We start from the raw sequence: 13888 nt of genomic DNA on the forward strand, positions 1-13888 counted from the left end.
AGAAAAAGCAGTTCAATATGCGGTAATGTTATGTTGTAATTACTGTATTTACGAATTTAGAACCAAAATATCACGATATATTGAAAACATTGACTACAAAAATGGCTTGGATTATCCAGAGCAGGGGTCCCCAAACTAAGGCCCGGGGGCCGGATGCGGCCCTCCGAAGTCATTTACCTGGCCCCCGCCCTCAGTTTTATAATATAATATATTGTATATACATATAATATTGATAATAATATTATAATGTAAAGCAATATAACACTCATAATAATACCATATAATAATATTAATTATATATTCTATATTACATATAATATTATTAATAATATTACCGTATAGTGGTATAGTTCAATATAGTAATATATAATGCTAATATTGTGCTATACTAATAATATAATATATTGTATGTACATATAATTTGTAAGCCACTCTGAGTCCCCTTTGGGGTGAGAAGGGTGGGATACAAATGCAGTAAATAAATGCAGTAAATAAATAAATAAATTTTAGACTTAGGCTCATCCAAAGTCTGAAATGACTTGAAGGCACACAACAACAACAACAACAACAACAACAACAACAACAACCCTAATTAACCTGACTATCTCATTGGCCAGAAGCGGGACCACACTTCCCATTGAAACCCTGATAAATGTATGTTGGTTAAAATTGTTTTTATTTTTAAATATTGTATTGTTCTTTCATTGTTGTTGTTGGTTTTTTGTTTTTTGCACTACAAATAAGACATATGCAGTGTGCATCGGAATTTGTATTTTTTTCAAATGATAATCCGGCCCCTCAACAGTCTGAAGGATTGTGGACCGGCCCTCGGCTTAAAAAGTTTGAGGACCCCTGATCCAGAGGCTTGGATAAGCGAGGCTTGGATAAGCGAGACTCTACTGTATTGCTATTATTATATTGTCACCGTCCTCATCTGTGTCCTGCTTTCCTCTCTGGTTCAGCATCTGTCTCTATCTCCCTTTCCTTAAGTTGGGTTTCCAAACAACTTTCCCTTTTCTTTCAGCATATTCTCTGATGTTTCTCAGAGCTCTTTCACATCCCTTAACTGCAGGACATAACAGTGTCAAAAACGGATAATAACGAGATGCCTTGTATTTCAATATACCTGCGCTGTTCCTGATATGACTTAATAACTTCCAAGAGGCAGAGTCATCAGATAACGCTGTTTGTTCAGGCTCCCAATGGCCTGCAGGACATACAAATGCAGATAACAGGTCTTTTGCAATTGCTCTTCAGTGCCAAAAGTGTGATAGGAAGAAAAGGGAGCTTTGTCAGGAAAGACAGTTACATCTGTGTCGTTTATCATTCTGTAGAACTATGTGAGTGTCTGGCATGGAGCCGCATGGCTGCTATGTAGTTGGCTTTATTGATACAATAGAGTCTCACTTATCCAAGACTCGCTTATGCAAGCTTCTGGATTATCCAAGCCATTTTTGTAGTCAATGTTTTCAATAAACCATGATATTTTGGTGCTAAATTCGTAAATACAGTAATTACAACATAACATTACTACGTATTGAACTACTTTTTCTGTCAAATTTGTTGTATAACATGATGTTTTGGTGCTTAATTTGTAAAATCATAACCTAATTTGATGTTTAATAGGCTTTTCCTTAATCCCTCCTTATTATCCAAGATATTTGCTTATCTCTACTGTAACACTATGTAACAAAATTTGACAAATGTTCTGTTCCTGGTTTGAAAGTGTTGTTTCCTGTTTAATGTGTGGTCCTTACTTTGAAAGACATCCATATATATATATATATATATATATATATATATATATATATATATACACACGTGCACACACACACACACAAAATAATTTATAAATATATAATATATTGTATATACTTATAATATTGATAATAATATTATAATGTAATACAATATTATACTACTAATACAGTAGAGTCTCACTTATCCAACACTCACTTATCCAACATTCTGGATTATCCAATGCATTTTTGTAGTCAATGTTTTCAATACATCGTAATATTTTGGTGCTAAATTCGTAAATACAGTAATTACTACATAGCATTACTGTGTATTGAACTACTTTTTCTGTCAAATTTGTTGTATAACATGATGTCTTGGTGCTTAATTTGTAAAATCATTACCTAATTTGATGTTTAACAGGCTTTTTCTTAATCTCCTTATTATCCAACATATTCGCTTATCCAACGTTCTGCCGGCCCGTTTATGTTGGATAAGCGAGACTCTACTGTAATATAATATAATATAATAATATTAATTATACATTTTATATTAAATGTAATATTGCTAATAATATTACCATATGATAATATAGTACAATATAGTAATTTAATGGGGGGCCCTGATGGCACAGTGTGTTAAAGCACTGAGCTGCTGAACTTGCAGACCAAAAGGTCCCAGGTTCAAATCCTGGGAGCGGAATGAGCGCCCGCTGTTAGCCCCAGCTCCTGCTAACCTAGCAATTCGAAAACATGCAAATGTGAGTAGATCAATAGGTACCACTCCGGTGGGAAGGTAACGGCGCTCCATGCAGTCATGCTGGCCACATGACCTTGGAGATGTCTATGGACAACGCCGGCTCTTCGGCCTAGAAATGGAGATGAGCACCAACCCCCAGAGTCAGACACAACTGGACTTAACGTCAGGGGAAAGCCTTTACCTTTACCTAGTAATTTAATGCTTATATTGTGCTATGCTAATAATATATTGTATGTACATTTGATTTGTAAGCCGCTCTGAGTCCCCTCCGGGGTGAGAAGAGCGGGATATAAATGTAGTATTTATTATTTATTTATTTATTTGCTACATTTATATCTTGCCCTTCTCACCCCGAAGGGGACTCAGAGCGGCTTACAAATTAAATTTACATACAATATTATATTATTAGCATAGTACAATACTGGTAATAAATTACTATATTGTACTGTATCAATATATTGTAATATTATTATTAAATAAATAAATATAGTCATTTTCATACTCCAGGTTGGCTGCCACAACCTTTGTTGAATTGCTTAACACTGTACGAGATATTCATTGAAAAACTATAGCAATTGTTCTGCTAAAGTTTTTGCATTTTAATAAATCCACCGCCCCTGAAAGACAATCACACTCAAGGGCCAGCAGGGATTGGCTATGAAGATGGCCCTCTTGCTTTCTCCTAGTCCATTTTTTATTTGCCAATCAATGCCAATCTCAGTCCCATGAAAGGCTGCAGCTGCTGTGTTGTTTCCCTGCCAGTCTCTCTCGGCCTCTCTTCTATATTGGGAAGGAGGTCACCTGAGGCTGCCTTATGGGTTACTTGAGGTCAGAGGCAGACTAGTCTCTTGCTGACCTTTTCTTGCCTTTCCTGAACTCCGGGGTCAACTCAGGTTAGGCAGAGAGCATCCTTCAGTCTATTTTGGGAAGGGAAAGCAGGATAGAAATAATAATAATAATAATAATAATAATAATAATAATAAAAAATTGTCAAGGAACTTTCCATGCAATGTTTTGTTGTGCCAGCTGTCAGCTCTAGTTTGTAGTGCGGTTTTCTTGTACTGATTTTTTTTGTCTGCTGTGCTTTGAGGAGTTTCTGATTTTTTACTTCAATCAAAGCAGGTTCTTCACTGTGCTTTACATATTCTGCCATGGCATGTTCTTCTTCTTTGACGGCTTGTTTTACTTGCAAGAGTCCTCTGCCCCCTGATCTTATAGGCAGATATAGCCGGTCAACATCACTGCGAGGGTGCAGTGAATGATGAATGGTCATGAGTTTTCTTGTTTATCTGTCCAAATTGTCCAGTTTATGATGCTAGCAGTATATCTTATGACAGGTGTGGCCCAGGTGTTTATGGCCTTGATGGTGTTGCCTCCATTGAGCTTGCTTTTGAGCATTTTTCTGACCCTTTGTGTGTATTCTTTGCTGACCACAGTTTTCACATGTTCATGCTTGATGTTGTTCAGCTGTAATATGCCCAGATATTTATAGGCCTCTGGCTGGTGACACTTTATTGTTTGGCCATTAGGCATATTTATGCCCTCACTTTCAATGATTTTTCCGTTTTTCAATGCCACTGTCGAACATTTGTCCAAACCAAACTCCATGCTGATATCAGTGCAAAAATTCGGACAGTGTTAGTCAGAGACTGGATTTCAGTTTCTGTTTTCCCATACAGCTTCAGGTCATTAAGGCCAAGATCAAAAAATCAGCTGATGATCCAAAATGCAGACTGTGCAAGGAAACTGAGGAAACCATTGATCATATCCTCAGCTGTAAGAAAATCGCACAGACAGACTACAAACAGAGGAACAAATATGTGGTCCAAATGATTCATTGGAACTTATGCCTCAAGTACCACCTCCCTGCAGTAAGGAACTGGTGGGATCACAAACCTGCAAAAGTATTGGAAAATGAGCACACAAAGATACTGTGGGATTTCCGAATCCAGACTGACAAAGTTCTGGAACACAATACAGCAGACATCACAGTTGTGGAAAAGAAAAGGGGTTGGATCATTGATGTTGCCATCCCAGGGGACAGTCGCATTGACGAAAAACAACAGGAAAAACTCAGCTACTATCAGGACCTCAAGATTGAACTTCAAAGACTCTGGCAGAAACCAGTGCAGGTGGTCCCGGTGGTGATGGGCACACTGGGTGCCGTGCCAAAAGATCTCAGCCAGCATTTGGAAACAATAAACATTGACAAAATTACGATCTGCCAACTGCAAAAGGCCACCCTACTGGGATCTGCACGCATCATCCGAAAATACATCACACAGTCCTAGACACTTGGGAAGTGTTCGACTTGTGATTTTGTGATATGAAATCCAGCATATCTATCTTGTTTCCTGTGTCATACAACGTCGTTGTGTCAATAATAATAATAATAATACTACATTTATTTCTTGCCTCTCCTCTCCTTAAATAATAGTTTGATGATGAAAGATCATTACAGTTTGTGTGTTATTTTCATAATTATAATAATAATGTTATTATTATCTTTACTTATATTCCTCTCTTAAAGGAGGCTCAAAGCCTTTAATAAGCCTTCTGCCGGCTTGGACCGGTCAGAAGAAAGCTTCCTTCTGTGTGTGTGTGTTTTCATCGCCTTTCCTTCTGTTTTACTTGGCAGCTCTTTAATAGTTTGTTTTGCCATCAAAATCAGCGCTGTTCCTTTCACCCCTCTCTTTGCTCCTAATTAAAAATAGCCGCTAATCACGGAGGAGGCCAAGCTAATCCCTTTGGCTCTAAGGGCAAAGCAATCGGATGCAGGTGCCAATTCTAGAAAGAGAAAGGAAGAAAGAAAGACTGGCTGACCTTCCAAGACTGGACCAAGCTGGCAAATTCCTTGGAATCAAGATGACTCAGAGCAGTGAATCTATGGAAAAGATATAATATAATATAATATATGCTGGCCACATGACCTTGGAGGTGTCTATGGACAACGCCGGCTCTTCGGCTTAGAAATGGAGATGAGCACCAACCCCCTGAGTCGGACACGACTGGACTTAATGTCAGGGGAAAACCTTAACCTTAAAATATGTACATGCATATGTGTGTGTGTGTGTGTGTGTGTGTGTGTGTGAATTGTATAAGAAAGAGAGAGACCAATGCCTCGGGCCATACATTATTCACAAAACACTCTGGGACCCACATATTAAAATTTCATTTTTGTTGGCCGGCCAGAATCCTAAAGGTGGCAAGGAGCTGAATAATAATAATAATAATAATAATATATTATATAATAATTACAATAATAGTAGATCCACGAAGACAGGAAGGTAAGAGACAAAATTAATATTATTTAATAATAATAATAATAATAATAATAATAATAATAATAATAATAATAATAATAATATAGTATGAGGGATACAAATAATAGTAAAATATGTGGTTTACAAATATTTATTTATTTACTGTATTTATACCTCACCCTTCTCACCCCGAAGGAGACTTAGAATGGCTTACAGAACACATATACGGCAAACATTTAATGCCGATTATACAATTATCAAGGACAGACAACACAAACACAGGTAAAGGCAACTTTTCCCATCTTATTTCCGGCATCTTGGAGACTGTGCTTAACTCTGGCCATGGTCGAGCTATGCCGAGGAGCCTTCCTCCAACTGATGTCCTTAAGGGCACCTTTATTATCTCCCCGCTAAAAGTGGTTCCTATTTATCTACTCGCATTTCTGCTTTCAACTTGCTAGGTGGGCAGGTGAGCTGGCGCTAATGGTGGATGCTCACCCCCTTAATAATAATATGGTATGTGGGATACAAATAATATAGTATGTGGGATACAAATAATAATAATTAATAAAGGATTATTAATAATAATAGAATTTCATTTTCCACCCAGGACTGGAACTTGACGTGGAACACGCCGCGCCCGGACTTCACCCCGTGCTTCCAAAACACGGTCCTGGCCTGGACCCCCTGCGCCTTCCTCTGGGCCTGCTTCCCCTTCTATGCCTTCTTCCTCCGGCGCCATGACAAGGGCTACATCCAGATGTCCCGTCTCAACAAAGCCAAGACGGTAGGCCCCTCCCCAGGCCATCCCCTCAGACTGCAACTCCCATCAGCCCCTCCTCCAGAGGCCAAGGAGGCTGGGAGATACCGTCCCGCAATTCCTGACCATCTTTGCTGTCTGCTTGCAATGTCTTTCCGTTTTCCCCTCCAGGCCTTGGGCTTCTTGCTGTGGATCGTCTGCTGGGCAGACCTCTTCTACTCTTTCTGGGAAAGAAGTCGCAATATTTACCAGGCCCCGGTTTACTTGGTCAGCCCGACCATCCTGGGCATCACGATGGTGAGTGTTGGGTCACTTCATGCCACTTTTATTGGCAAAAGAACATGGATGGCTTGAAACTTAAATGGGAAGAAATGCCACACGAGCAGCAAGTCATGCTTCACTTCCCATCTCCTTATTTAAAGTTACTTTCATCACTGCTGTGGAATAGCCACCATCATCTGATACCTTTATCCAACCCTTATTATTATTATTCCACAAACAATATATTATTATTAGTATTATTATTATATTTGTATCCCACATCCTTAATTATTATTACAGTAGAGTCTCACTTATCCAAGCCTTGCTTATCCAAGTTTCTGGATTATCCAAGCCATTTTTGTAGTCAATGTTTTCAATATATTGTGATATTTTGGTGCTAAATTCGTAAATGAACTAAATTCGTATTGAACTGCTTTTTCTGTCAAATTTGTTGTATAACATGATGTTTTGGTGCTTAATTTGTAAAATCATAACCTAATTTGATGTTTAATAGGCTTTTCCTTAATCCTTCCTTATTATCCAAGATATTCGCTTATCCAAGCTTCTGCCGACCCGTTTAGCTTGGATAAGTGAGACTCTACTGTATTATTATTATTTGTATCTCACATCCTTAATTATTATTATTTGTATCCCACATACTATATTATTATTAAGGGGGCGAGCATCCGCCGTTAGCGCCAGCTCATCTGCCCACATAGCAAGTTGAAAGCAGAAATGCGAGTAGTTAAATAGGTACTGCTTTTAGCGGGGAGATAATAAAGGTGCCATTAAAGACAGTTGGAGGAAGGCTCCTCGGCATAGCTCGACCGTGGCCAGAGTCAGGCACAGCCTCCAAAATGCCGAAAATAAGATGGAAAAAGCTGCCTTTACCTCTGTTTGTGTTGTCTGTTCTTGTTAATTGTATAATCAGCATTAAATGTTTGCCGTATATGTGTTCTGTAAGCCATTCTAAGGGGCCCCTGGTGGTACAGTGTGTTAAAGCGCTGAGCTGCTGAACTTGCGGACCAAAAGGTCCCAGGTTCAAATCCCGGGAGCTGAATGAGTGCCCGCTGTTAGCCCCAGCTCCTGCCAACCTAGCTGTTTGAAAACATGCAAATGTGAGTAGATCAATAGGTACCGCTCTGGCGGGAAGGTAAGGGAGCTCCATGCAGTCATGCCGGCTACATGACCTTGGAGGTGTCTATGGACAACGCTGGCTCTTTGGCTTAGAAATGGAGATGAGCACCAACCCCCAGAGTCAGTCAGTCAGGGGAAAACCTTTAACTTTAACTTCACCTTAAGCCATTCTAAGTCTCCTTCGGGGTGAGAAGGGCGAGGTATAAATACTGTAAATAAATAAATAAATATTTGTAAACCACATATTTTACTATTATTATTTGTATTCCCCATACTATATTATTATTATTACTAATACTAATACTAAATAATAATATTAATTTTATTTCTTACCTTCCTATCTTCGTGGATCTATTATTATTATAATGATGATATAATATATTATTACTATTATACAGCTCCTTGCCACCTTTTTGATACAATACGAGAGGATGAAAGGGGTGCAGTCTTCAGGGATCATGTTGCTCTTCTGGCTCATTGCCCTCCTTTGCGCCTCCGTGACGTTCAGGTCCAAGATTCTGCAGGCCTCCGACGCGGTCAGTAGCCTTTTTTCTGCCTCTTCCTCCATCCATCTGCTCTTAACAATCTTGTCCAACTGGTTTAAACAATGGAGCATTCCATTCTGATGGGTTTTGCATAACTGAGTTGTTAAGGGCAATCCTCTGATTTGCTGGGGTTCTACCAATCCTTTGAGAGAGTATCTTAATCACATTCGTGAAGAAATGAATCCCTCAATAGTCAGACCTGCAAATATTTGGAGCGTCAGCTACATGAATAGCTTATGTATAGAGTAGTGGTTAATGCCCACAGCCTGAATTTGAAGACACTTGGATGAATTTTGATGGATGTCAGCTGTTCATTTTTAATTGATGCTTAATTCTATGTTAATGTTTGTATATTTGTAGATTTGGAATTGTATTGAAGTGCATTTAATGCAAACCGCTTTGGGTCTCCTCAAAGTGGAGTATAAATAAACATAAACATAGTAATAACAACAACAACAACAATTAATAATAATAATAATAATAATAATAATAATAATAATAATAATAAACTTTATTTATACCCCGCCACCATCTCCCCAATGGGGACTCGGGGCGGCTTACATGGGGCCATGCCCAGAACAATACAATATCACAGAATATAAATAGAACAACAAATCATAACACATTAAACAATACAATAAAATATAATATACACTACATTAAGCAAAATCAAAAGAACAATAAAACCAACAACAACAACACTTGGGAAGTGTTCGACTTGTAATTTTGTGATATGAAATCCAGCATATATATCTCATTTGCTGTGTCACACTGTGTCTTTGTCTCAATAATAATGATAAACATAATGTATGTATTTTTGGAGCCCCCAGTGGCACAGCAGGTTAAACTGCTGAGCTGCTGAACTTGCTGATTCAAAGGTCGGCGGTTTGAATCTGGGGAGCAGGGTGATCTCCCACTGTTAGCCCCAGCTTCTGCCAACCTAGCAATTCAAAAACATGCAAATGTGGGTAGATTAATAGGTACTACTCCGGCGGGAAGGTCCTGCCCCCAGATTTAAGAAGTTCTACTTGGGAGCTCCCACTTGCTCTTTGCCATGTTTCTGCCTTAACGTCATGATCATTGGGATCTCAATGCAGCGACAAGTTCCATTCATATTATTATTATTATTATTATTATTATTATTATTGACACAACGACATAGTATGACACAGCAAACAAGATAGATATGCTGGATTTCGTGTCACAAAACCACAAGTCGAACACTTCCCAAGCGTTTAGGACTGTGTGATGTATTTTCGGATTATTATTATTAGTAGTATTATTAGCTAGGTCCCTGGTGATGCCCAGGTTCGCCACAAAAATAGTGTGTTTGGATTATAACAACCACTTCCAAAGTAAAGACTACACAATTGAACAGGAAGTAACACTTTCAAATCAGGATTTTTTCCCCCAAATTTTGATACACAGTGTTGTTGTTATTTGCTGTGCCGGTCCTGAGTGTTTTCCCCTCTGCAGGTGAAAGGCTTTGACGTCTTCCGCTGCATCACCTTCTTCCTCTACTTTGCCTTGGTGCTGACCGAGCTGGTCTTGTCCTGTTTCCCCGAACGGCCGCCTTTGTTTTCGGAGACGGTCCACGACCCGGTAAGTAACAGACCGCCATTGTATGGTCAAAATTGTCCAGAAACACGCTGTGCTCAATGGCTTCTTATAACAATTAATTGCGCCACGTCTCACCAACTCCTTAAGAGACAGGTCTTCTCCTTGAAAGCCCTCATTAGATTTTCCAGAAGACAATAACGTTGGAGAATGAAATGAAGGTGCTGCATCCATTCCTTTTTTTTTGTAAAAGGTCATTTTGTTCCTTTTTCTCTGTTTCCAAAAATAGTGCAAGGTGGAAACTTGTTTCTGTGTTACAGAGCAACAGACCAAGAATCAAAACGAATGTTTTGAATTAAACAAAAGGAATGTTTTTGAGGTCTTATTGGTGCACAACTCATCATCTCTGCTTCTAGTATGCCTTGAGATAAAGCAATGCAACAATTCAAGTCTCTTAAGGGCAGGTAATGGGGCAGAGGATGCAGATGGGGAAATGCAGCACAGCATAAGTAAAGAAGCATTAGGAGACTATCTGGCTAACCCAAAAGGATTCAAGTCTCTTAAAACCAGAGTGAAGAAGGGGGCCATCATTCCACCATGTCTCCTGTGTCAATATAACAGTACAATAATACTAGCTATGCCCGGTTGCTGTGGCGAAGTATGGTGTTATGGGAAATAAAGTATTGAGGAATTGGTGGTAGTTAAGGTAAAGGGTCAAGGTTTCCCCCTGACATTAAGTCCAGTCTTGTTTGACTGTGGGGGTTGGTGCTCATCTCAAATTTCTAATCCGAAGAGCCGGCGTTGTCCGTAGACACCTCCAAGGTCATGTGGGATGACTGCATGGAGCGCCGTTACCTTCTCGCCGGAGCAGTACCTATTAATCTACTCTCATTTGCATGTTTTTGAACTTCTGGGTTGGCAGAAGCTGGGGCTAACAGTGGGCGCTCTCTTCTCTCCCCCAATTCAAACCTGCGACCTTTCGGTCCAGAAGTTCAGCAGCTTAGCGCTTTAACACACTGCACCATCAGGGGATATTATTTCCTAAAGGTTGTGAATATACAATATTATTCCTCTCCCTCTAATTAGGACTTTATTTTCTTTTTGTTGTATCAACCTAGAGGCGTGGGTGATGGGTTGTTTTGTCAAATTTCGAGGTTGTGGGGCCTGTAGTTTTGTTGTTTTGTTGGTCACCGGGATTCCATCACTCTTTTATATATATAGATATAATACTCATATTGTATATGCATATAATATTGATAATAATAAAATGTAATACAATATAATAATAATACACTATTATAATTGTATATTTATATTACATGTAATATTACAGTAGAGTCTTACTTATCCAACACTCACTTATCCAACGTTCTGGATTATCCAACGCATTTTTGTAGTCAATGTTTTCAATACATAGTGATATTTTGGTGCTAAATTCGTAAATACAGTCATTACTACATAGCATTACTGCGTATTGAACTACTTTTCTGTCAAATTTGTTGTATAACATGATGTTTTGGTGCTTAATTTTTAAAATCATAACCTAATTTGATGTTTAATAGGTTTTCCTTAATCCCTCTTTATTATCCAACATATTTGCTTATCCAACATTCTGCTGGCCCATTTATGTTGGATAAGTGAGACTCTACTGTACTAATAATATTGCAATATAGTGTTACAGTACAATATAGTAAGATATAATGCTTATATTGTGCTGTGCTAATAATATAATATATTGTATGTACATATAACTCATAAGCCGCCCTGAGTCCCCTTCGGGGTTAGAAGGGCGGGATATAAATGTTGCTAATAAATAATAATAATAAATAGTGGAGATTGGGAAATGCAACACGTAATAGGCAAGGAAGCAGTACAATAATATCTGGCTACTCCATATGGATTCATGTTTCCTAGGGCCAGATAATAGAGCAGAGGATGCAGTAGGGAAAATGCAGCGCAAAATAGGCAAGGAAGCATTACAGGAATATCTGGCTACGCAAAATGGATTCAAAGCTCTTCATACTGACATACTCCTGGGCACATTTTTTTGGATGCATGTTTCAATGGAAAACGAACTGATGAAGGAATGCTAAAATACAGAAAGCATCAGACAGCTTATTACGCAATGTCTAACGGAAGTGGGGGGCAGATGACTGCCAAAGAAAAAAACCACCTTCTGGATTGTAGAACTAATATAATAATGCAAGTTGTGGTTGTGTTGTATCCTCCTTTAATTGCTTGGCTGCCCGGTTTTGTTTCAGTGGCTGCCTTTTTGCCACTGATGCTGCTTGTGTTGGCATATTGTTTTCATGGCTGCAGTAATGCAAAACAGCATGAGGCCAATGAGTCCAGATTAGCCTTGTGTTTTGAGCCCAGTGGGAGACCTATCAACTGAGCAGGGATTCCTGTCTGTCTGGCAGGAAGCGAGAATGATTGGTGGTTGGTCGCAGCAAAATTAGGTTGGCTTTTCTGGGCAGTAAGTGTTAATTTTCGCTCTCTCTGTATTGTGTTCTTTTTGCTCCTGTAAATATTTAATGATCATAGAACCAAAGACCACCCAGTCCATCCATGTCAAAGAATTGTTGAACCCTAAGGTTGGAAGGGATCCCCAAAGGCCATCCTGTCTAACATAATAATAATAATAATCATCATCATCAGCAGCAGCAGCAGATGACCCAAAATGCAGACTGTGCAAGGAAAGCGACGAAACCATTGATCATCTCCTCAGCTGCTGTAAGAAAATTGCACAGACAGACTACAAACAGAGGCACAACTATGTGGCCCAAATGATTCATTGGAACTTATGCCTCAAGTACCACCTCCCAGCAGCAAAGAACTGGTGGGATCACAAACCTGCAAAAGTATTGGAAAATGAGCAGGCAAAGATACTGTGGGACTTCCGAATCCAGACTGACAAAGTTCTGGAACACAACACACCAGACATCACAGTTGTGGAAAAGAAAAAGGTTTGGATCATTGATGTTGCCATCCCAGGTGACAGTCGCATTGATGAAAAACAACAGGAAAAACTCAGCCGCTATCAGGACCTCAAGATTGAACTTCAAAGACTCTGGCAGAAACCAGTACAGGTGGTCCCGGTGGTGATCGGCACATTGGGTGCCGTTCCAAAAGATCTCAGCCAGCATTTGGAAACAGACATTGACAAAATCACGATCTGCCAACTGCAAAAGGCCACCCTACTAGGATCTGCACGCATCATCTGAAAATACATCACACAGTCCTAGACACTTGGGAAGTGTTTGACTTGTGATTTTGTGATACGAAATCCAGCAAACATCTTGTTTGCTGTGTCATAATAAAATAACAATAATACAGTAGAGTCTCACTTATCCAACCTTTGCTTATCCAACGTTCTGTATTATCCAACGCAGTCTGCCTTTTAGTAGTCAGTGTTTTGGTAGTCAATGTTTTCAATACATTGGTCCTAAATTTGTAAATACAGTAATTACTACATAACGTTACCATGTATTGAACTGCTTTTTTTCTGTCGACTTGTTGTAGAACATGATGTTTTGAGGCTTAATTTGTAAAATCATAACGTAATTTGACATTTAATAGGCTTTTCCTTAATTCCTCCTTATTAACCAACATTTTCGCTTATCCAGTGTTCTGCCGGCCCGTTTATGTTGGATAAGCGAAACTCTACTGTAATAATAACAACAACAACAACTTTATTTTTATACCCCGCCTCTATCTCCCCGAAGGGACTCGGGGCGGCTAACATAGGGACTCGGGATGGCTAACATTCCTTCTGCCAGGCAGGAAGACACCATCCAAGTCCTCCCAGCAGATGGCCATCCAGCCTGTGCTTAAAAACCTTCAGTGAAGGATCTTAGAATTGTATACTA

General features: G+C 39.2%; 1 protein-coding gene across 1 annotated transcript in view; it reads left to right on the plus strand.

Annotated features, from left to right (window-relative positions):
- The window catches only part of LOC100559502 (multidrug resistance-associated protein 1), a 75700-nt gene that overhangs the window by 12136 nt on the left and 49676 nt on the right, over positions 1-13888 (plus strand). The window contains exons 2-5 of the mRNA XM_062964594.1: positions 6370-6546; positions 6691-6816; positions 8316-8453; positions 9939-10064. Coding sequence (XP_062820664.1) covers positions 6370-6546; positions 6691-6816; positions 8316-8453; positions 9939-10064 — 567 coding nt within the window. The remainder of the gene's footprint in view (positions 1-6369; positions 6547-6690; positions 6817-8315; positions 8454-9938; positions 10065-13888) is intronic.

Source organism: Anolis carolinensis, unplaced genomic scaffold (genome assembly GCF_035594765.1).
Source record: "Anolis carolinensis isolate JA03-04 unplaced genomic scaffold, rAnoCar3.1.pri scaffold_13, whole genome shotgun sequence".
NCBI lineage: Eukaryota > Metazoa > Chordata > Lepidosauria > Squamata > Dactyloidae > Anolis > Anolis carolinensis.